The sequence below is a fragment of the Camelus dromedarius genome, chromosome 5 (genome assembly GCF_036321535.1).
Source record: "Camelus dromedarius isolate mCamDro1 chromosome 5, mCamDro1.pat, whole genome shotgun sequence".
NCBI lineage: Eukaryota > Metazoa > Chordata > Mammalia > Artiodactyla > Camelidae > Camelus > Camelus dromedarius.
The window spans coordinates 30148765-30169514 of record NC_087440.1 but is presented as its reverse complement, the minus strand read 5'-3'; the positions used below and the strand labels follow the sequence as shown (position 1 = coordinate 30169514).

Here is a 20750-nt window from a genome sequence, read left to right as displayed (position 1 = left end):
CCACCTCTGCCTCCAACCACCTTCATTCTACCAGCAGGAGGAATGGCACTTCCTGTGACCCAACTCCTGTTCCTCCAGCTTGTTCTAGCACCAACTTGGGTTGAAAACATCGAGCTCCAGGTGGCCATTGAGAACTTCCGCACCTTACACATCGACTATCCCAGGGCTAACTACGCAAAAGGCTTCCGCGGCTACTGTAACGGTCTGATGGCCTACGTGCGGGGCAGGCAACAGACCTGGCACTGCCCAAAGGTCCACTATGTGCTACATGCCCCTTGGAAAGCCATCGGGAAGCTCTGCAAGTACAGCGAGAGCTTCTGTGAGAATTACAATGAATACTGCACTCTCACCCAAGACTCCTTCCCCCTCACCATCTGCAAACTAAACAAGGGAGACACGCCCACCAGCTGCCACTACAACGGCACTCTGACCAACCAGAGGCTCTATCTGCTCTGCTCCCAGCAGTACGATGCTGAGCCGATGGATATCATTGGCCTCTACTAGGCAAGGGAGGCTTTTGGTCTGAACCACCCGCTACCACCACTGCAGACCAGCCTGTCCCCACTCCCAAAGCTCTGATCCCTGGTACCAGGCTTCCTCTCTGGCTTCAAAGGTAGGCAGGGCCCCTCCCAGGAGACCAAGGGACGTAGGAAAAATGTCCAGAGCTTTGGTCACCATGCAAAGTTGTATTGTCTTCTAGGCTTTTTCTAACTTGTTTACCTCCCCACCCCCACCCATCCCTACCCCCATCCTCCCTCTCCCACAGACAGTTTTACCCACCCAAGAAGCTGACTGTGTCCAGTTGGCAGTGACTGTCCATCTACTGGGCCAGATCCTGAATCCTGGATGGAGGCCCAGAGCCTCGGCTCACACCATGGCAACAGGCACCAGTTCCGGGTCTCAAATCCCCATCCCTACCAGCCTTCCCTTCTCAATCCTCCCCATTTCCCTAATGAGTCCCTCCACGCACTCACCCACGTGGTGGGTACCTCTAGCTATAGGAGCCTCCCTGAGTGTCTTATACTCATATTAGCTTCATTTCTCCAGGGGCCCCCTCTGTTCTCAGTCTGCTCCTCTCGATGGAATCATTGATTTCGTCTTTGCGGAATACATCTCTTCTGCTCTGGAGAGTGCAGTCTCTCCCCAACACTCCCAACCTCTTTCATCGCCTTGTATTCTTTTCCTTCCATCCTTCTCACCTTGGCTCACTGGAGCTTCACGTTATCTTCCTGCATCCCTTTCCTTCCCAAAGCTCCTCCTCACATTCCCCCAGACTCCAGGATCTGCCTCTGACAAGGCGTGGGTGAAGTGGGTCTAGCTGTAGTCACAGAAGGTTTTAAAACCATATCTGAATTACGTAAAATATAACCATGGGATGACATGGGGTGAAGGGTACATGGGGCCTCTCTGTACTTTTAGCATCTTCCTGGGGATCTATAGTCATTTCAAAATAAAAAGATAAAAAAAAAAACCCACATCTGAATCAGTTCTGATGTCATTCCTTGTTCCTCAATGCACCAGAACTCCTACTCTCAGAGTCCTGGAGGTGACCCACCTCTGGCCATTTCCTGGGCCATCCTTCGCAGGCCGTAGGATCTTCTGTTCCATGTCTACCACGATGGGGGTGGGGTGGGTAAAACTCAGTTCCAGATGGGTGTTGAAAATGGGTTATCTCTCTCCGTCAGCTGTAGGACAATCTCCTAATAGATCCTTGGTCCACCATCTCTGGCTTCTATTTCTTCCCCAACAAAACATGGATTGCAACAGATGAGGAAGGTGGAGGGACAGGGGAGGGTCGAGTTGCTAGTATCTGCGTCCTGCTATGTCAAATCAGCAATTGCTCCTCCCCTTGGGGAGGTAGGGGGAGATGGATACTGGTAACGTGTGAACGTAAGTAGCAAATACTTTTACCTCCATATAGGGTTGATCTCTTATCTCTGAATGTACTCCTTAGCCATGTTCTTAGAAGCAGTTGTTGAGGGGGATGCTTCCTAATGGCGGGAAGGCACGGGGCCAGTAGAGTAAAGCGTAGTGCTGGGAACCCCTTCCCTCGGGTTTCTCGGCTCCTCTCTCTGTTTCTACCCCAAGGGCCCCACCGTCCCTCCCCCTGGTGGAAGACAGAACTCACGGGCTGCTGCACACACAGATGTTTATTGCTCCCCAAGCTCCCTGGTGTTAAAGATGCAGGGCCAAGGCTGCCAGGCCCACACGAGGCTACTCCCTAGCGGCTGCCCTTCTTATCATAGGTGCCAGCACCCTTGTAGCCACTCACATAGCCTGAGCTGTCAGTCACGTCTTCCCGGCCCGCGATGCCCTTGCCCTTGCCGCTCTCGTCAAAGCGCTCCTTGTGGGTGCCTGTGTACTTGCTGGTGTCGGTCAGCCGGCTCACCCCTCCCACTGTCGTTGCTTTCTGCAAGCCAGAGGGTAAGTCTGATCCTTCTCCCTTTCCCCCCATGACCACGCCCCTTCTCTAAGGAGGGCCTTTGATTCCACTAGTTCTCCCAGCCCTTGTACAGCCCTTGGCATCGTGCCGCTTGCTTAGGGCCCAGATGCAGTTGTGGCAGCAGCTATGATGAGAACCATCCCCTTGAGGAGGAGGAGGAGGAGTCTGCTGTATGGGAACGAGTCGGGTGTGTGTGTGTGTGTGTGTGTGTGTGTGTCTTTCTACTTCCAGAGGGGCTGTTTTGACTAGGCTGTAGCTGGAGGACTTCAACGGCCGACCTAAAATGCGAAGTCTGTCCTACTGGGAAGGCCCTATTGAAAACCTGGAGTAGAAAGAGCTTTTAGTAGAGAGGGGACAAATAAAGAACAGAGGGTGGATGAGAGGCAGGAAGTCAGATATTAGACCTCATATAAGAGCAGGAAGAGGAGAGGGGATCAGGTGCCAAGTCCTCTGCACTCAGTGTCCCCCCAAAACCACCAGGCTCCAGTTGCCTGACTCAGATACTGGACACTTCAAAATGAGTCTAAGTTTTACTATGAAAAGAGCTGTGGACCTTGGGTTAGTCACTTCCTCTCACGCTTTCCTCACCTCTGAAATGACTAGATGATCTCTAAAGTCTGTTTCAATACCAACAGTGCTCAGAAGCTCTCTGCCCTGTCTTCCTACAGTGGCACTGTTGGCAAGGGTGAGGGACATCGGCAAGAGAGAAGCAGCAGGGACTCAGGGAACTAGGTTCCAGGGTGAGGAATGAAGAATGTTACTCACAGTAACACCGGTGGTAGCTGGGTCCTTGCCCTCCATGAGTCTATAAATGTTCTCCAGGGCTTCATCCGGGCTCTTTCCCTTGAACCGCTTCTGGCCCAGTTCCTTCATTGCCTCCTGGAACTGCTGGAATGTGATGGTTCGGGCATTCTTGGCCCTGGTCAGTCAGACAGAAATCCAGGAATTCTGGAACATGAACTCATCACCTTCTAAGGTCTAACCCTCCCCTTACTCAGAAAGGGCTTCTTGACTCTGAGTGTCTTAAGAACAGGGTATCGCACAGTGCTGGGCACCCAGCAGGTGCTCAGGAGACCTGTCACCAATGCTCTCCCACATAAACCCTTCCAAGTCCCACTACCTTGTTTGTTCTACTCCACACCCCTAGTCCCGTCTTTGGTCCCTTACTTGACTTTGCTGAACACGATGTCCACATCAGTGGAGGTGACCGTCTTGCCGTCCATGATGCCACAGTCTTTGCACAGCTTGGAGAAGTTCTTGTTGTTCATTTCAGTGCCACTGCTTGACGATTCTCCAAAGACGGCAAACCGCTGGAAGGTTCCTTCTGCTTCTGATGCCATGGTCAGTCGGGGGTTGGGGAGGACAGTAGGGGGGGAGACTTGGGGGTGAGGGAGGAGGGGAAGGGAGGACTGAAGAGTAAAAAGGATGGGGGTTAAAATAAAATCAGAATCAGCAACAGGAACAACCCCCCTTCTCCCTATCCCTCTCTGACTTCCCTCTGACTCCCATCCTACTTACTGTTTCCAGCACAAAGGATACTAGTGTGGATCCTACCTACTGAATAATCACCACCACCAACCACTTCCCTACCTCTTTTGTGTACCTGAGAGTGCCTGGATGGTGTCTGACCCTTCCCAGCCTTTGTATGTAAGTGTGTGCAGATAAGTGGGAGCCAGCTGGCTTGGGAGACTGGGTGGCAGTGGGGAGACAGGGGAGGAGAGGAAGATTCTATGACCTCAGCAGTGTTTATGTGACATCACTGTCAGTCCCTAATCTTTGGGGGAGGGGTTCTTTGGTCCCTACCTCGCATGCTGCATTGAGTGTGCTGCCAGCCTCCTGATCGCTCCAGCTGATCAAGCTTCCCTTATGGAGTCTGCCCTACTTGACCCAGTCCTCGGGGTCATAAAATTGCCTTATGCTCAGTCGCTCAACAAAAGCTGCAAAGAGCTCAGGGAAGGAGTTAATGAAAACAGGTTGACATCAGTCCAACATTGCCCCTTTTTCTAGTCTCCAGGCCTGGGTTAATGACCAACATGGAGGATCTCACTGGCCTTGGCAGACCAAGCTCAATAGGAACTCTAAATGGCTTCCAATGTTGGGTCCAACATGGAAAGAGCACAGGCCTTGGAGGGTCATAGATCTGGGCTGATCAGGGGGAGGGTGAGCCTCAGACTCTGAAAATCTTCTGGTGAAGTTTCTGTTCAGGCCAAGGATGTTCCTCAAGGGTTTCTCTTTGGCCCTTTCCCTGGTCAGAAAACATATGGATGGATGAACTTCAGGGGCCCTAAAACAGAGCAACTAGGTCGGTGACTTCCCTCCTCTTCCTAGCTAAACGGTCACTAATTCCTATAAATGTTTTTCTCCTGTCTTATAAATCCATTCCTTTCTTTCCATTCCTGTTACTCACTCACTTATTCAGGTCCCTATCATCTCACACCTGGTTGATTACCCTGGCTTCTAAATGACCTAAGTCAAATTCTTCACACTCCCTACCTGATAACCCATATCTATTTACCCTCCCATCAGATTAATTCTCACGAAACGATTTTTTATTCAACGTTCCCACTCAAAAACACTCATGGATCTTTAGTGCCAAAACGTTTTGCCTGTCATTCAAGGACCTTTACATTTGGCTCCAATCTACCTTACCAAACACCACCCATTTTGAATCAATATTACTTTTCATCTGTGGCCAGAATGGCCTAATCACTCTACGCTTCAGAGGCGAACTGGAGCCTAGCAGAAAGAGAATAACCTTGGAGTGGAATAAATTTGGGTGGGGATTTAAGTCCTAGATAATGTCATTTACTAGCTGTGTGGCCTTGGGCAAGTCACTAAACATCTCTGAGCTTCAATTTCCTCATGTGCACAGTGAGGACAATAAAACTTACTTTATAATACTAGAGGATAATATATGGGAATTACCTTGCACATAATAGCTACTATTCAGTTCTTCAAAGTAACTTGTGTATTTCTTTCCCCAAACCTTCCCTCATGATCTCTCTCTGCCTGGATAGAACGCCCCTTCTTCCCACTCAAATACTCCATTGTTTTATTCCTTGTAGGGTGGTTTATCCTAGAAACAAAACCCATTTCCTTCTCTGAATTATACTAAGATAACGGTTCCTAGCCTGTGGGCTGCAGCCTCCTGGGGCGAGGGTTTCTGAATGATTGCAACGGCCTCTGGACAGCTATATACACACAGACGATTGGCCATAGACTGAGTGAATAAGAAGCTTTGCACTTGTAGGCATTACTGTATACACAGATGTGATTATCAGAAAACTGTACACACTTATTTGAAAGTATGGCTGAACTCATGGTTTGTCCCCATCAGGAGATACTAAAACCATCATATGGAAATGGACGTCTGATCTCCCACTTGAGAAGAGTGGGAAACTATTGCTATAGGACTATTGTCTAAACAATTAATCTTCTATACACATTATTCTTCTTCACTTTTTCTGTCTTTGCATCTTCTCTTAACTACTCCATCCTAAGCTTCTGGAGAGGGTAGGACTAGGTTTCACACTTCTTTGAACTCCATCTATACAGAGGTTTGCACAGAGCAGGTACTTAAAGCCATTGCTTACTGGAAGGCATAGTTTGAAGCTGCTTCTGGCCCAGAGAAGGAAGTTAGAGAGTTAGATTATTCTTGTTGGGGCACTGACACCTGGGCCCGACTGAGACCTGCCCTGACAGGGGAGGAGGAACCCCATCTTAGAGCAGAAGCAGCCGCATTACTGACTGTGGCAGGCTGAGACCCCTAGTCCTAGGAAGCAAACAGATCCCAGTGGAAATTTCCCACCTCCTGGCTGCCTCACACCCCTGAGTAGGCCCCTTATCAGGTTCCCCCTGAGTCATCCTGACCCAGAGACGAATTTAGATGCTGGAACCTCCAGGTCCTTCCCTCCCCCACTCCAAGTAAGACTACTTTAGACACATCAGAGGAGGCTGCAGGCAGACGTTCTCACACTAGGCTCTCTTTCTTCCCCAGTTCCAGTAAGGCTGGGGAGATCTCTCTCCTGTCCTATGCATCTCTACCTAGGTTCCTAATTCCAGCAGGCTTTTCCTTGTCCTGGAGAGTGTTAAACTGGCATCCAGAGGGGAAAGGGGACTAGGCGAGGAGCCAGGGTGCCCAGCTTCGGGGTAAATAGTTATGAAGGGAGTGGGGGAAGGGAACAGAGGAAAACTTAGATGCTCCAAATTGGGGGATGTAGGGGAGTCCTTTAGATTTGGGGTTGTTGAAAGCTGGATTTGATCCTGACCAGCTCTACTCCCGGTCACCTCCTCCCTCTTGGCTCCTCCTTTCCAATAGACCCTGCCAAGTGGGGATGAAAGGGGCATTGATGTTCCTTGGATGAGAGGGGATGTGGGTGGTTAGGGGGGTGGTGGGTGGTGGTTCCCAGGCAGGAGGGGGAAGGCAATTTGGGGGTCTTGGGGGGGCAGTCTGAGCTGGTGTTGCAATTGGCAGCTCCAGTTCCATTGGCCATTGTTCCCAACTGGCCTGGCGCCCAGCCCCCAAATGGCAACTCAGGAACCAGGCCGAAGGAGGATGGATGGGGCGGGGACCCTGGGGGGAGGGGAGCTGGAAGGGGTGCAGGTAGAGAGGAATTCACTCTGGTTTCCTTTTGTCTAAGACAACTGCAAATCCCCTTAGCCACATAACTATCCCATTCCAGGTGGCTTTCCTCTTAGGGGCACAGGGAGGGTGCAACTAGGTGGAGGGAGGACAGGGTGAGTGAGGAGTCTAGGGTATCAAACCCACCCGGGCCCTGAGGGAGACGCAGCAGTCCCTGAGAAACCATCGCCTGGGCAATGCGATTCAGCCCGGCCGAGCTGGTCTCACCCTCCTTCTCTGGGCCAGACTAGAAGGGGTTAGCACTGAAGCCACAGGGTCTCTTGGGTCCCAGCCCGGGACACTGCGTCCTCCCCAAGCCCCTACTCCACCTCCACAAAGTTAACTCCACCCCTGCGCCTGTTTACCCAAGAGTCAGAACTCCTGGGGGTCCCTGGCTCCTCCTCCGCCCCCCCTTGGGGCCTTGACCCGGGAGTCCTCGTTGGCCATCCACTCCCCCCCTCCCGCGATCTTCCTCTATTTATAGCGGCCCCCTGCATTCCCCACCCCCCTCCCCGCCTTGTTTTCCAACTTCTCAGGGAGCAGCCGGAGCACAGGCGTCGGGACACAGCAGAGAGAGGAGGTACCAGGACCCTGAGCACCCCGGAGTTGGAACTTCCTGCGCCCTCGACGTCCCCCCCCACCAAGTTCGTGCAGGCACACCTTCCCCTCCCGGCGGGAGAGACCCCTGCCTCCTCAGCAGTGATCTTTCCTTAACCTAGTTCTCTGTTTCTGTCTGGGCGGAGTCGAATTCGTGGGGTGCCAGCACCCGGGATTCATCTCCCTTCTACCCGTTCCCACCACTGTGTCTGGAGGCGAAGGAAGGGGCCAAAGCGCGACAGGCAGAGCCAGGTCACGGGTGGGGGCGGGGTTGAGAACGGGCGTGGGGATCCCCCGCAGGACTAAGGGATCCCCGCACGCCCCACAGCCGCCCCGTTGCGGGGGAGGGGGAATGTTGTGGGGAGCGAGGGCAGAACCTGGAAGCACCCAGCAGTTGGCTTTCTTTAGAGTGCCCCTCCGGCCCCCAGCACAGCCCCTCCCAGAGCCGCAGGCAGCCTGGGCGGGGTGAAGGGGGGCGTGTTTACAGGGGGTCCGGGGCGGGTCCGCTGGGAGCTGGCGGGCCGTGGGCGGGCTGGGGCGGGCCGGGGGCGGGCCTGTGGGGAGCCCGGGCCGGGGCGGGCCGGAGAGTCAAAGGCAAGTGAAGGTGGAAGAGGCCGCCGCGGCAGCAGGTAGGGGGAAGGGCGGGCGAGGGACTAGGACCCTGGATGGCGCCAGCCGGGCCGGGGGGCGGTTTGATCCCCAGCGCTCGGAGTCGACGGCTTGCGGGAAGGGGCCCGCAAGGCGGGGCGCTGGGCTGCTGCGCACAAAGGCGGAGGCTCCGCGGGCTGCAGGGCGTGTTTGGGGCGTGCGTGAGGTGGTGTCCAGGGTCCAGGGCGCTCGGCGCCCGCCGCGCGAGCGTGTCAGCCCTCACGCGGACGCGCAGCGAAGGGACTCGTAGGTTCAGATACCGGGGGCTGGGCCCAGCCAGTCCCATCTGTCCTACCCATCCCTTCCCAGCTGGCACTTGACCCTTGCGGGTCGTCGGGGGAGGCTGGGAGGAGATTGTGGGACCGCCCCTCACCCTCCTTCTCCACTCGCGGGGACCCACACCGAGACTGGGTGGAGGAGAGAAGCAAAGGCACCAGGCTTGAGAAAGAAAAAAAATTTAAATGGTGGAGAAAAACAATCGTGTTCTGACACCCCCATCTTACTCGAAAGCTGTAAAAAATCTTGGGGATCCTCTAGTCCCCACTTCGTTTGCAAATAAACTGAAGGCAAGAGAAGTGACAGACTGAGCCAAGGTCACGCTGGTAACGGCAGAGCTGGGACTAGAATCCGGAGGTTCTGATACAAGCCACGCTCCTTCCTCCACATCAGCACTTCCTTCTCCCCCCCCCCCCCCCACCGCCCCAGCCTGGACTGGTACCTGTTCTTTGTGTTGCGCCGCAGGCCCCTCCAGCTTGTATTGATTCTGACTGATGCCTAGAGAAGACTTGTTGACTGGACTCGGGGGTACATAATGGGGAGGGTTAGTGACCCGGCAAGGATTGGTGACCCAGATAGTCCAGGTTTTGGCTTAGGCTTTCTGTCCCTAAACGACCCAGGGTCTGTCTCCCATGTCATTCACCTCATTGCTTTGTTTTCTCAGACCCCAGAGCCAGGAGGAGTGAGAACCCTGACCCCTAACCCCACTGCATCCAGCCAATAGGAGCCCAGTAAGTGACCCCACCCCCCCAAGGCTGCAGGTCTGCACAGGTGCTTGGCCCCTCTTTGGCTCTGCTTAGGTTGAATATATACTAATTTATTCACAGTCTGGAGGAAGAGTCTTGGGAGGAAGGGAAGCACTTGGTCAATTGGACACAGATGTCCCTTGTCCCTCTTATCTTGTTTCCCCCCTTCCCCCCTTGGTCCTGTTACTCAAGTCCTTTTTTTTAGCCCCTTTCCCTTTGAGCTGCTGACCTTGGGGCTTTAGCTGAAGGTCACAGTTAATGGTGAACTCTCAGTACCCATCCCTTAGTATCTTTGGAGTATTCAGTCACTGAGCCACAAGTTTCACCCCCTAGCTAACTGGGAGTATGGGGTGGCCCCTAAAGATAGCCTGGGAAACCTGAGCCACACTGCTGCCCCACCCTACTATTTCCAGTGAGGATAGGGGAGAGGAGTTTGGAGGTGTGGGTGTGAAGGGGGTTTGGGGATGGCCAGTCTGAAGGGAAGTGGTGTCCTGATTTCTCTTCCACAAGCCATCCCCCCATTGGCCTGGGCCTGGAGCTGGGGGCAGGAAAGGCTCTCTCTGTGTTTTGGAGTAGGCTTCAGCCCCTGGGGCCCTCTGCATCCGGCATTGTCTGGTGCTGAGAGAGGAAGCCAGGTGTTCTGGGAGATGTGGGGGTGTGGAGGCATCCTCCCCAGTCCCCGTGTTTCCTCACCCTGCCAGGCCACCATGGCGGAGCTGCAGGAAGTGCAGATCACGGAGGAGAAGCCGCTGTTGCCAGGGCAGACACCCGAGGTGGCCAAGGTTATCAGATACCCTCTGACTCCCAGGCCTCCAAGCATCCCCATCACTTCTTACCTTCCCAAATTCATGATCTCCTTCTAACCTGTACTCCTGCTTTCTCCACGTCTACCCATGTTTTTCTCCCCATACACCATGATTGAGAGCACAGGCTTTTGTCTGGTCACTCTGCTAACCTCCATCCTCTCCATGTCTCTTTTTGTCAATCTCTTTCTGTCTTTGGTCGCTGTGGTCTCTTTACCTACCTCTCTTTATCCCTGTCTGTCTCTCCATCTGACTCTACATGGCTGTGTGTTTCTGTATGTATCTGTCTGTGTGTGTCTCTCTCCAGGAGGCTGAATTAGCTGCCCGAGTCCTCCTAGACCAGGGACAGGTAACAGCTTGGGGGCAGCCCCAGGTAGGAGGAGGGGCTCTCCTTGCCCCAGGAAGGAGAAGGCTCCTAGTTGGCTCTTCTCTCTGCTTCTCTCCTTGTATTCTAGTCCTTTCTGGTCCCCATCTCTTCCTTTTCCTTCTTTTCTCCTCCCTTCCCAGAGTTCCTTGATGCTCTCCAATCTCTTGTTATTCTTTTCCACCCCCCAAATCATCTTCGAGTGTCACATTTTCCTAAACTAAATTCTTGCCGATGCTATTTCTAATGCTGTGTCCCCGTCTCCTCTCTTGGCCCCGCCCCCCCCAACTCCCTGACTTTTGTGGAGTCTCCTGCCTCTTTTTGTCTCAGACGAACTCCCACCTAATGGTGACCTATTTTCCTGCAGACTCACTCTGTGGAGACACCGTATGGCTCTGTCACTTTTACTGTCTATGGCACCCCTAAACCCAAACGCCCAGCGATACTCACCTACCATGATGTGGGGCTCAACTGTAAGGACCTTCACTTGCCCTCCCATTTCTTCTGGGGGGGAAGGGTCAAAGCCCAGGGTGAGGGGAAGGGTCAGAATGGGCAGGAAGGGAGCCATGTGGCAAAGTCAAGAAGTTCTCTCCTAGTCTGACTGTGGCATGGAAGAAAGAGGGTGGGTTCAGACTTGGGGATGTTTTCCCTGTCTGATTCTACTGTTGGGGTGATGGGGGTTCTCTTTAGATAAATCCTGCTTCCAGCCGCTGTTTCAATTTGGGGATATGCAGGAAATCATTCAGAACTTCGTGCGGGTTCATGTGGACGCCCCTGGAATGGAAGAGGGTGCTCCCGTGTTCCCTCTGGGGTGAGGATTAGCTCCTTCCCTCCTCATCAGACTGTGAGGCACAGGGCAGGTGTGGGGAAGATCACAGCAGGGGAGGAGGAGAGGGAGGGCAAGTGGTGATTCTGGGAAAGGAGGAGGCAGACACTGAGGTGGGGGCCATGGGGCCAGGTTGGTATCTTCCTTAACATTCCTTTCTTCCCCAGGTATCAGTACCCATCTCTGGACCAGCTTGCGGACATGATCCCTTGCATCCTGCAGTACCTAAAGTGAGAGGCCTGGGGACCCCTCCAAGCCAGAGTTCTCTTTCCAGCACAAGGTGGCCCTTAGAACTCCTGTGTCCTCCCTGGCTCCTGGGCCAGTTCTCCCTCCTCCTCCCTCCTCTGATTGTTGAGAAGAAGTGGGGTGGGTTTGGAAAACTGACTTGAGTCAGCAGAGTAGCCCTCAGGGATAGAAGAGAGAGGAAAAGGAAGCTGTGTGCAGGGGGGCCCTGCCTTAGGCTGAGAAGGGACCTGGAAGGAAGCTTAGAGAAGAAGCGGAGGCGGCAATGTAGTCCTGCAGAACCAGACAGACCTGTCTTTCCCTCCCACTCCCTCTGACTCCTCCAGACACACACCTGCTGCACGGGTGCCCTGTGTGTAAGAGGAGTGGGAGAAGGAAGAGAAAGCTGAGCGAGTCCTCCTCAGGGCACGTCTAGTGCAGATGGCGCCTGGGCTCCATCCCTGGCTTGGCTTGGCTTTTCCTGGGCACCGGGGCCCTGGGCAGCTCTGGTTCACTTCTTTGGCTCTCTTCCCCCGCATTCTTCCTGTTGTTCACTGAAGTTGTATCTTTTTTTTTTTTTTTTTCCACGTCCTCTTTCAAGTTCCCTTCTTCCTAGTTCCTCTAGAGGAACCAGGAACTAAAACAGAGCAAGTTGAACTGGCTTCTGAAAGTGGAGGATGGACAAAGAGCTATAGAGGAAACTGTCTGGTTGGCAGGCAGATGGGTGTTTCTGTTCAGGATGCTCGGTCTCCCAGAGGGGGCTGGGGAAAGGCTTCAGGGACCTACACTGGCCACCAGGGTCATTTTCAGTTCCTCAGCACCTTCCTTTTCAGCAGTGCTTCTTCCCTCCCACCCATTTAAGGAAGGTCCCTTTCTGTCCTCTGTGACTGTGGCCTTAGGAAGGAGGGAGAGGAGTTTGGAGAGCCACAGTTTGGGACATTGGGGCCTATCAGACCTACGTTTCCCTTTCACAGTTTCTCCACAATAATTGGAGTTGGTGTTGGAGCTGGGGCCTACGTCCTGTCGCGATATGCTGTAAGACATAAAAAAACCCCAGACAGGGAGAGGTGGGTCCAAGGCCCAGGCAGACTGATTAGGAGAGTATTATTTGCTAGGGGGTGTGCTTGGCTTGGTGGGTACGAGGGTGGGGAGCCTGGAATGGGTGAGCTTGGTGGGGAGGGGATAAGTCCGTGCCTGCCTCTGATTTCCCTTCTGTCCGCTGCCCCTCAGCTTACCCACCCGGATACTGTTGAGGGTCTTGTCCTCATCAACATCGATCCCAATGCCAAGGGCTGGATGGACTGGGCGGCTCACAAGGTTTGGAGGGGTCTGTGTGCTGAGATTTAGGGCTGGCTTGCCCTTGTATGGGTCCATTTAGGCTCTCCGAGCATAACTGATTGGCCTGCGAGCTTCAAGGCAGGGGATGGAGCAGGGAAGAAGCCGTGTCACTTTGCCTGGGTCTCTTCTCCTCATAGTGTCCTGAGCCTTCTCACCTGCCCTTTCCTCATAGCTAACAGGCCTCACCTCTTCCATTTCGGAGATGATCCTTGGACATCTTTTCAGCCAGGTAAGTGGTTGTGGACAATGGAAGACGTGGAGGGGACCGGCAGGGACTGGAATGCCTGAGGTGACCTCCTTACCTGGGACGGGATCTGGGGGGGGGGGGGGGGGGGGAGAAGGCTTGCCTCTTCACATCCAGTAACTTTTATTTTTTTAATTGAAGTATAGTCAATTACAGTGTGTCAATTTCTGGTATACAGCATAACGTTTCAGTCACACATATGCATCTAGTAACTGTTGACTTCTCTTCCCAGCCCTAATTTTTCTCCCTTTTCTTTCCTTCAGGAAGAGCTGTCTGGAAATTCCGAGTTAATACAAAAGTATAGAAATATCATCGCACATGCCCCCAACCTGGACAACATCGAACTGTATTGGAACAGCTACAACAAGTGAGTGGGTGGGATTTGGTGTGCAGCTGGGGCAGCTGCGGGACAGACGCTGGGGGGAGAATCGTGAGGAGCCGGCCCCCTCTCTCCTGTTACTTCCTTAGATTTTGGATTCTCGGAAGTAAGACGATCTCATGTCCTCGTGCTCTTCTGTCTCCTTCACTGCCCTGTGACCAGGGACCTCGGGCACAAATGACCATAGGGCTCATGCTTGAGGCCTGTCGGCCGCCTTCTCCTTCGGTTCCCACTTGTAATCATCACTATTTGACTGTAATTTGGGGGAGGAAGGTAGCTTTCTCATGGGGGAAGAGAGCTTCTATCTGGATGGATAGCACTGCTTGCCTGAAATTCCTACTCTTCTTTTAAACCCTCTTTAGCCGCCGAGACCTGAACTTTGAGCGTGGAGGCGACATCACCCTCAAGTAAGACTTAGGGATAAAGCTTGGCCTCTCTCCCTGGGCCTTTCCTAGGTGCTTACATCCTTTTCCCAGGGAATTTTCTTGTCATCTCCCACCCTGTCCTATTTAGCAAGTCACCACCCTCTAGGTCTCCCCCCTTTGAACCTTCTTGGTGGGGTTGGCAGGGTTCAGAAGGCTGTTTCCTCTTTGGAGCCAATGTTTTCCAGCTGCTCCTCTGGGAAGAGGCGGGGGAGGGAGTGCCAGGGGCTCACTGCCTGCTCGCCGACACTATGCCTCTAGGTGCCCTGTGATGCTGGTGGTAGGAGACCAAGCACCCCATGAAGATGCAGTGGTCAGTAGGGGATTTTGGGGTGGGTGAGGGAGGGTTGGAGTCCTAGGGTGGCAGTCAGAGGTGTATCTTGCCAAGAGGCAAGGTCTGTTTGGGTCAGGGAGAGCAACTTTGGGATATGAGAGGTTGATTTCTGGTAAAAAGGAAATGGGTAGGTTGCTGACGAGAAAGGATCTGGGGTCTGGGTCCCTGGTCCCTTGGATGGGAGGGGCCCCAGGGAGTGTGACCTCATTCATTTAGCCTCCTACTTACTCCAGGTGGAATGTAACTCAAAACTGGACCCCACTCAGACTTCCTTCCTCAAGGTCAGTAACCCTACTCCCTACGCGGCCTGACTCCTGGCCCCTTGTCCCGAGCCATAGATCCTCTCTAGATTGAGCTTGTAGGCTTCCAGGGTCCTGCGTGGGAACAGGTGGGTGGGTGGAGTCAGAAAATCAAAACCACCCTGAAGGCCTGGAGAGGGGAACCTGGGGAAGAGAGATCCTTGTCTGCCTCTTGGCATGGCTCATTGTATTTACGTGCGTATCACTTTTTCTGGATGGCTCTCTCCTGAACAGATGGCTGACTCCGGAGGTCAGCCCCAGCTGACTCAGGTGAGTGTCCCTGCCATCCGTGGGATGGGCTTTTAGTGGCGCTGAATGAGACCCTTCACCACACACCCCGTCTCTAACCTGCCACGGCCTGGGGCTCCAGCTCAGCTTCTAACCACCCTTCGCTCTCTCTCTCTGCTCATTTTACTCCCGCAGCCAGGCAAGCTGACGGAGGCCTTCAAGTACTTCCTGCAGGGCATGGGCTACAGTGAGTATGGGGGTCAGAGGCTGTCATGAGGACAAGAGGTTGCTGCACAGGAAGAGGGATGGGCACTGAGGGGGAGGAACCCTTTTAGGCTAATTCCCAGACTTAACCACCATCTACCAAAACAAGCTCATGGACCTGGCCCCATGTAACACTCCTCTCCACCTAAGTGCCCCACTCTGAGTGGCTGTGCTCTCTTCCCGCTCCTCTCTGACTGCCTGCTTATTCTGCTGTCTCCACAGTGGCCTCATCCTGTATGACTCGCCTGTCCCGGTCTCGCACAGCCTCCCTGACCAGTGCAGCATCCGTTGATGGCAACCGGTCCCGTTCTCGCACGCTGTCCCAGAGCAGCGAGTCTGGGACTCTCCCTTCAGGGCCCCCGGGGCACACCATGGAGGTCTCCTGTTGAATGACCCTTGTTGCCCTGGTGTGGGACCCAGCCCTCACCTCCCCCAGCACTAACCTGGGAGGTGCAGAGAGCACTGGGCCAGAGTGACCAAGGGAAGATGGGCAGATCATGTGGGGAGACGACCTTGATCTTTGATTGCTACCTTAACCTTGACCTCTAACCTGTGATTCCCCTCAGCTCCTGGGAGAGAGGTCCTAATATCTCTTAGGGACCCAGACCCATAAATTATCCCTCTGTCTCATTTTGGTGTTAAGATGGAGAAGGCATGTATCCCCTCTCCCTAATCCAGGTGTCTGTAGCTAAGGGATATAGGAGGTTGTTGTCGTCTGCGGGGCCCCCACCAGACTCTCCCTTCACATCTCGTATTGCAAGAGTAAGGGGCTTGGGTCTGGGGCTCCACTCACCAAAGCTGATATGGCTTCTCATGAATCCTTCAGCCATCTGAAGGGTCTGGGCCTAAACGAATGTGTGACGGGGAGGCTTGCTGGTGGGTTAGTGGTCCTCAGGATGTGACTGAAACATTCAGTGTGGAAACGGAAGTTGGAATGGGAGGAGGTAGGCAGTGAACCAGCAGGCGGGAGGGGTTGGAGCTGGGCAGTAGGAGGGGGCCTGGGGCCACTGGCTGCACTAACTTCAGTAGCTGTCTTGTACTGTGTGTCTAGAGTGGGGAGGGGGAGGGAGCCACGCTGGGCAGGGCTGCTTGGGGCTCGGCGTAGGTGTGGGAGGGGCTGCCTCGGGGCTCTGACCACAGTGTGTGCTGTGTGCAGGGTGCCCTCCTGTCTCCCACAACTGCTGTAACAATAAACTGTAGAGGAATCTGAGCACCGTAATTCTTCTTTGTCAGAGTATGTCTGCCTCATACCCCCCTTTCCTCCCCTCTCCCTGCCCAGCTCTCACATTCTCTTCTCAAAGTGACAAAAACCATGCTAGAGGGCTCATGGAGCACAGACGCTTCACGAAGTGTGGTGACATAGTCGCTGGTCCCTATTCCAACGGAATGGTATTGTCCTCGATGTGGCTAGTATTTTCAAGTTTGGGCAGGAGGAGTTGCTCAGATCTTAGACTTCCTTATCAGTGGGATGGACGATTGAAAAATGCTGTAGGATTTCAGAGATGTCACCAACATCAAGACCTCAAGGAAATGCAGAAAGCCCACTGAAGTATCTAAGGGCATCTCGTGACTCATTTTCCAGCAGGATCCTCCGAAGGTCACCTAAGTTCCACTTCGGGTGGCTCGTTACAGTCAGGAGAGTAGGCCTCGTGCAGTTACTAGAGGGGTTGTGTTGCTCGTAGTTGCTCCCAATGTGAATACTCCTTCAGGAGAGTCACAGCAAAAAGGATTTTCTCTCGATTTCTCCTCCCCCTGGAATCCCAGAGCTCAGGGAGTTAACTAGACTATATTTGTGGTTCTCAGAGCAGCTCTTCAGGTATGAGCAATAATCATCAAGAGGACTTCAGATATTCTGTGGCTATTGCAGGCTGATTCTTGGGCTCTTGGGGAACAAGAAGGAAAAACAAGAAGACACCTGACAGCATTAATGGCAAGACGACTGCAGATGGATTATTACAAGGTCACTGGCCAGCCTACTTTATAGAAACCCCACAGGCACAGGCATTCATACTCTCCTCAGTGGAACGGGGCCGAGGACTAATGCAGCTTGGTGTCTGATGCTGACACACTGACATGGAAGTGGGGCAAGGAATATGTCCTTTTAAAAAAAATTTTTTTGGGGGGAAAGGTCATCAGGTTTACTTATTTCTAAAGGAGGTACTGGGAAATTGAACCCAGGACCTTGTGCATGCTGAGCATGAGCACTGCCACTTGAGCTCTACCCTCCCCTCTGAAATATGTTCTTAAATCTTGAGTGTTTCCTCACTCTCTCACAGGACTGAATCTATTTGAAATGCCATAGGCTAGGATCAGAAGGGGGCGGTATTAGGTGACCAGCAGGGTTACAGAGGCAGCTATTGATGGCGAGAGTGTTGGGTAACCACACGCAGGGCAGGCAGCAAAGAGTGCTTAAGTGCCACAGTAAAGAAAAGAAACACCATAATTGGAATCATTGGACCAGCTAACTCGTAGATAAACAAAACACGAGAAAAAGGCAAAGAACTCAGACTTGACTGGCAACAGCTGCTGTTGGGTGTTAAGGAAGGGAAGGCAGGTCCTCTCAGTACATTTACCTACACAGATACACTGTTAGCAGGGTCATCTTCAGAGGAGGGAGTAAATTACATTTGTGTGTACATATATGAGAGCACGTGTATGTGTCTGCCACAGAGGTGATGTGTGAAATGAGCGGGGATTGTGTGTCTCTCCGATGGATGTCTCTGCATCTATAAGAAACCCAGGGGCGAGGTTGAGGGGGAGATGCTGTCTGCCGGGAGCAAGGGAGAGGGGTTTTGCTGTCCTTGTCTGACCTCTCTTCGTTGTTGATCCTGCACGTTCCAGGCCAGCCCATGGGGATGCAGTGCCCTCTTGTGGTTGGCATGGTTCTTCCTAATTTTCTCCAGCTCCGAGGTCTCTTCCTAAATCTCCCGTTGTTTATGATCCTAGAGATGGGCTAGGTATGTAGCTATGTAGGAAGGGCTTGATACCATGGTCAGCCGTGGTCTGTGGCTCCTGCCCATGCTCTGGATCAGAGGCTCAGATGAGAGGGTGGGTGACTTTATAGAAGGTGAACCACAAACTACCTCCTTTTTGTCTCGGTTTCAGACCTAGGACTCTGTTTTTTCTCTTCCTCTCGTTCTCAAGGAATGTTTCCCTGACTTTAGGGACAGAAGCCCAAGATAGCTAAGCAAGGGTGCAATGGTAAGGAGATTAAAACCAGAAGAACACAGTGATGAGAGCCTTGTGGCGTCAGCTTGAAAATTCTGGAACTCATAAAGAGATATTAAAGGGTGATTCTCTGAAGGAACACACAAAACAGTGAACCTGTGGCAGGAGGGTAGACACTGAGCTTTAGAGAGTGCTCCACTAGTGGTCAGGGAGAGGGCTGGAGTGGGAGATGCCACCTTTCTAGACAGGTTTTAGGACTAACTGGAAAGTGAGAGTCAATTCTGACTAGAGGCCAGGCATGTAGTCAGGGCACACAGTGCCCAGGGCAATGGAAGCCGCTTATACCCTCTCTTCTCACCAACATCAGAATTTCCCAATTGGATAAATGTACAGTAAAAAGGGGAATGTTTTCTGTTTCTGATACTTAACAAATCTTAAGAGCGTAACTCAGAACAAAGCTGAAATCAAAAGGAAAGAATTGACAACTGGAGTCTTTAAGCATCCCTGCGGACCCGGGCAGGGGGACAGGGGTGTAACTGCTGTCTGCATCCCTTTCGCTTCACCTTTGCTGGTGGCCATCAGCTCCTCCCTCAGGTCGGCGAGGGGAGGAGGGGGGGACGGGCGGGATGTGAGGGCGTCTGGGGATTGACACACGTACCAGCCACCTTCATGCCTTGCAGCCGTTTTTTGTACTCTATCCCCCAGAGCCAGGAGCAAGGGACCATTTTGTAGGGTGAGGGAGGCAAGACACTGGAAAACTGTCCTTCAGGGGAAGGGCGCAGTGGCATGAATTATCCCACGGGAATGAGCCTGGCATTCTTCCGTTTTAGTTCCTGGGTGTATCTTGTTCATGTGTGATGGTCTCTGACTGGCCTCCCATCTGGCTCGGGGGTATTCACTGAACTCTCGTTCCTCTTTGATGCTGTTCTCCATCTCCCTTTCTTCACAAATTACCATCTTATACCTGCAATATCCAAACCCAACCCTCAGGCTGTAAGCAAAGGAAAAGCTGGGAGCTCCAGAGGGTTGCTTCAGAGAATCATTTATTATGCAAAAATAGAAAGCTGGCTCAAAGTGGGAGGGCAGTTGGAGGTCTCATTCTTTCATTTTGTTCTGTTTAAATATATAAAAAATACACGTGTAGGGTAGAGAATGAGGGGTGGGGAAGGGGCACAGGAATTGAGAAGACTTGGAAACTGTTCCATGTAAATTCTCTTGTGACTATTCCAACTGGCTTCTCCTCTTATCCATTTTCCCAACCTGCATATCTTCACTTCTGTTTTTATTTTTCAATTCTCATGATTCTAATTTTCTTCAGTTACAACCTATCTCTCCTGGAAGCAAGGTGCTCTCCTGAATCTGTTTCTAGTCACCACGGCCCAGCTAACTCAGCCCTTCCTTGTCCAGTGTTTCTCTTCCTTGCCTGTTCTTATTCCATTCTTCCTCACTTCAAGCTCATTCAGAAATCACATTCATCTTCTGTTTCCCTATAGCTCTCTCTGGCTCCCTGCTGGGGATTCATAGCTTTGGAAAGTGATCGAGATTGTTCCTTTTCCGGACCCTGATGCCCTCTCTATGCAGCATTCTCTAGCTTTCTTCCAGCTCTTGATACAATATGGTTCAAAGTAAAGGTGGTTCCGGTCCTGGTTGGTAAGGATTTTGGAAAAGGAAAAGGAAATGGTTGAGGGAAGGATGGCTGAATGCAAAGGAGGCTAAAGGGGAATCTAAAGGCTCCTGGAATGGGAGGAGGCAAAAAGTGATGACCCACCCAGGCTTGAAACCTCCCAGCCTCTGCTCATTGACCTCAAATGCTGATAGCATCAGTGACCCAGAAACATATGTAGAGTCCCGGAGTCTAATGTGTTTCTCCTCAAGTCTGCTTTCTGGAGTCATACAAATCCCCTGTGCCAGAAATAGCCCTCTAATTTCCCACATAATGGTGTCACTTCCAATTCCCTTTCAGAGTCCTGGCAAAATTACTGAGTTGAAAGCAGCAGAGGATCGATGGTGTGTGGAACGTTTTCTGTTTGACCCTCCAGACTGTTCATGAGCTGTGTCTCATGAGAATGAGCTATCTGCAATGCACCAACAGACATTTTTGTCCTTGGCTTCTGTTTGGGTATGGCCAACAAGAGACACTGGCAGTAGGTCAAAGAGTAGAAGAGAGTGAGGGTATGCCTCTGGCTTCCTCCTGGTTGAGTCCCCGAAGGCTGGCTGTATCCCTCTGCCGAGGCCATGGCTCGTGTTGGATGAGTTTCTGGTAAGCGCTTCCTCTCTTCAGCCTCGGTAATGGCATTGTTATACTCAGTCGAGAGGATTGCCCCACCCCTGCCGCTCTGTCCAAATCCTGCCCTCACCTTTCTACATACTCCCTTTACTAAACTTGCCTCACTTACCCAATGTGCTCTCTGTTTCCTTCTAAGACCCTCACATATGAGATGGGGAGGTGAAGGTAAGGAAGGAGAGGAGCAATCTACATCTTGAGCTTTTCTTAGAATCTCAGAAGCAGCTTGGTTTGGAGCCCAGCT

At 52.5% G+C, this 20750-nt stretch overlaps 3 protein-coding genes across 4 annotated transcripts; 2 read left to right on the top strand and 1 right to left on the bottom strand.

Moving 5' to 3' along the window:
• Nucleotides 1-527, top strand: RNASE13 (ribonuclease A family member 13 (inactive)). The gene has a single exon (XM_064486400.1). The coding sequence runs from the start codon at nucleotides 43-45 to the stop codon at nucleotides 502-504; it is 462 nt and encodes a 153-aa protein (XP_064342470.1). The 5' UTR covers nucleotides 1-42; the 3' UTR covers nucleotides 505-527.
• Nucleotides 528-2132: 1605 nt separating this feature from the next.
• TPPP2 (tubulin polymerization promoting protein family member 2) lies at nucleotides 2133-9250 on the bottom strand. The gene is made up of 4 exons (XM_031452760.2): nucleotides 9028-9250; nucleotides 3611-3852; nucleotides 3209-3362; nucleotides 2133-2410 (listed from the first exon to the last, which is right to left on the bottom strand). Exons 2-4 carry the CDS (start codon nucleotides 3781-3783, stop codon nucleotides 2222-2224), a joined length of 516 nt encoding a protein of 171 aa, XP_031308620.2. The 5' UTR covers nucleotides 3784-3852; nucleotides 9028-9250; the 3' UTR covers nucleotides 2133-2221.
• On the top strand, nucleotides 9245-16273 carry NDRG2 (NDRG family member 2). 2 transcript variants are annotated; one of them, XM_031453405.2, is made up of 15 exons: nucleotides 9245-9316; nucleotides 10033-10113; nucleotides 10866-10971; nucleotides 11189-11309; nucleotides 11492-11554; nucleotides 12521-12581; nucleotides 12777-12863; nucleotides 13057-13113; nucleotides 13392-13495; nucleotides 13870-13914; nucleotides 14191-14242; nucleotides 14497-14544; nucleotides 14797-14832; nucleotides 14986-15037; nucleotides 15277-16273. In XM_031453405.2, exons 2-15 carry the CDS (start codon nucleotides 10039-10041, stop codon nucleotides 15441-15443), a joined length of 1074 nt encoding a protein of 357 aa, XP_031309265.1. In that variant the 5' UTR covers nucleotides 9245-9316; nucleotides 10033-10038; the 3' UTR covers nucleotides 15444-16273. The 2 variants fall into 2 exon arrangements, with proteins under 2 accessions (XP_031309265.1, XP_064341857.1); XM_064485787.1 differs by lacking the exon at nucleotides 14797-14832 and having other exon boundaries at nucleotides 9250-9316.
• The last annotated feature ends 4477 nt before the right edge of the window (nucleotides 16274-20750 follow it).

Bases quoted from the DNA above. Each gene is read 5' to 3' on its own strand.
- RNASE13 (XM_064486400.1), top strand. From the start codon at position 43: ATGGCACTTCCTGTGACCCAACTCCTGTTCCTCCAGCTTGTTCTAGCA.
- TPPP2 (XM_031452760.2), bottom strand. From the start codon at position 3,783: ATGGCATCAGAAGCAGAAGGAACCTTCCAGCGGTTTGCCGTCTTTGGA. The intron at 3,363-3,610 runs GTAAGGGACCAA...CTGACTGACCAG, and splicing joins ATCGTGTTCAGCAAAGTCAA to GGCCAAGAATGCCCGAACCA. The intron at 2,411-3,208 runs GTGAGTAACATT...TCTGGCTTGCAG, and splicing joins CAGCTACCACCGGTGTTACT to AAAGCAACGACAGTGGGAGG.
- NDRG2 (XM_031453405.2), top strand. From the start codon at position 10,039: ATGGCGGAGCTGCAGGAAGTGCAGATCACGGAGGAGAAGCCGCTGTTG. The intron at 10,114-10,865 runs GTTATCAGATAC...ATTTTCCTGCAG, and splicing joins AGACACCCGAGGTGGCCAAG to ACTCACTCTGTGGAGACACC. The intron at 15,038-15,276 runs GTGAGTATGGGG...CTGTCTCCACAG, and splicing joins CCTGCAGGGCATGGGCTACA to TGGCCTCATCCTGTATGACT.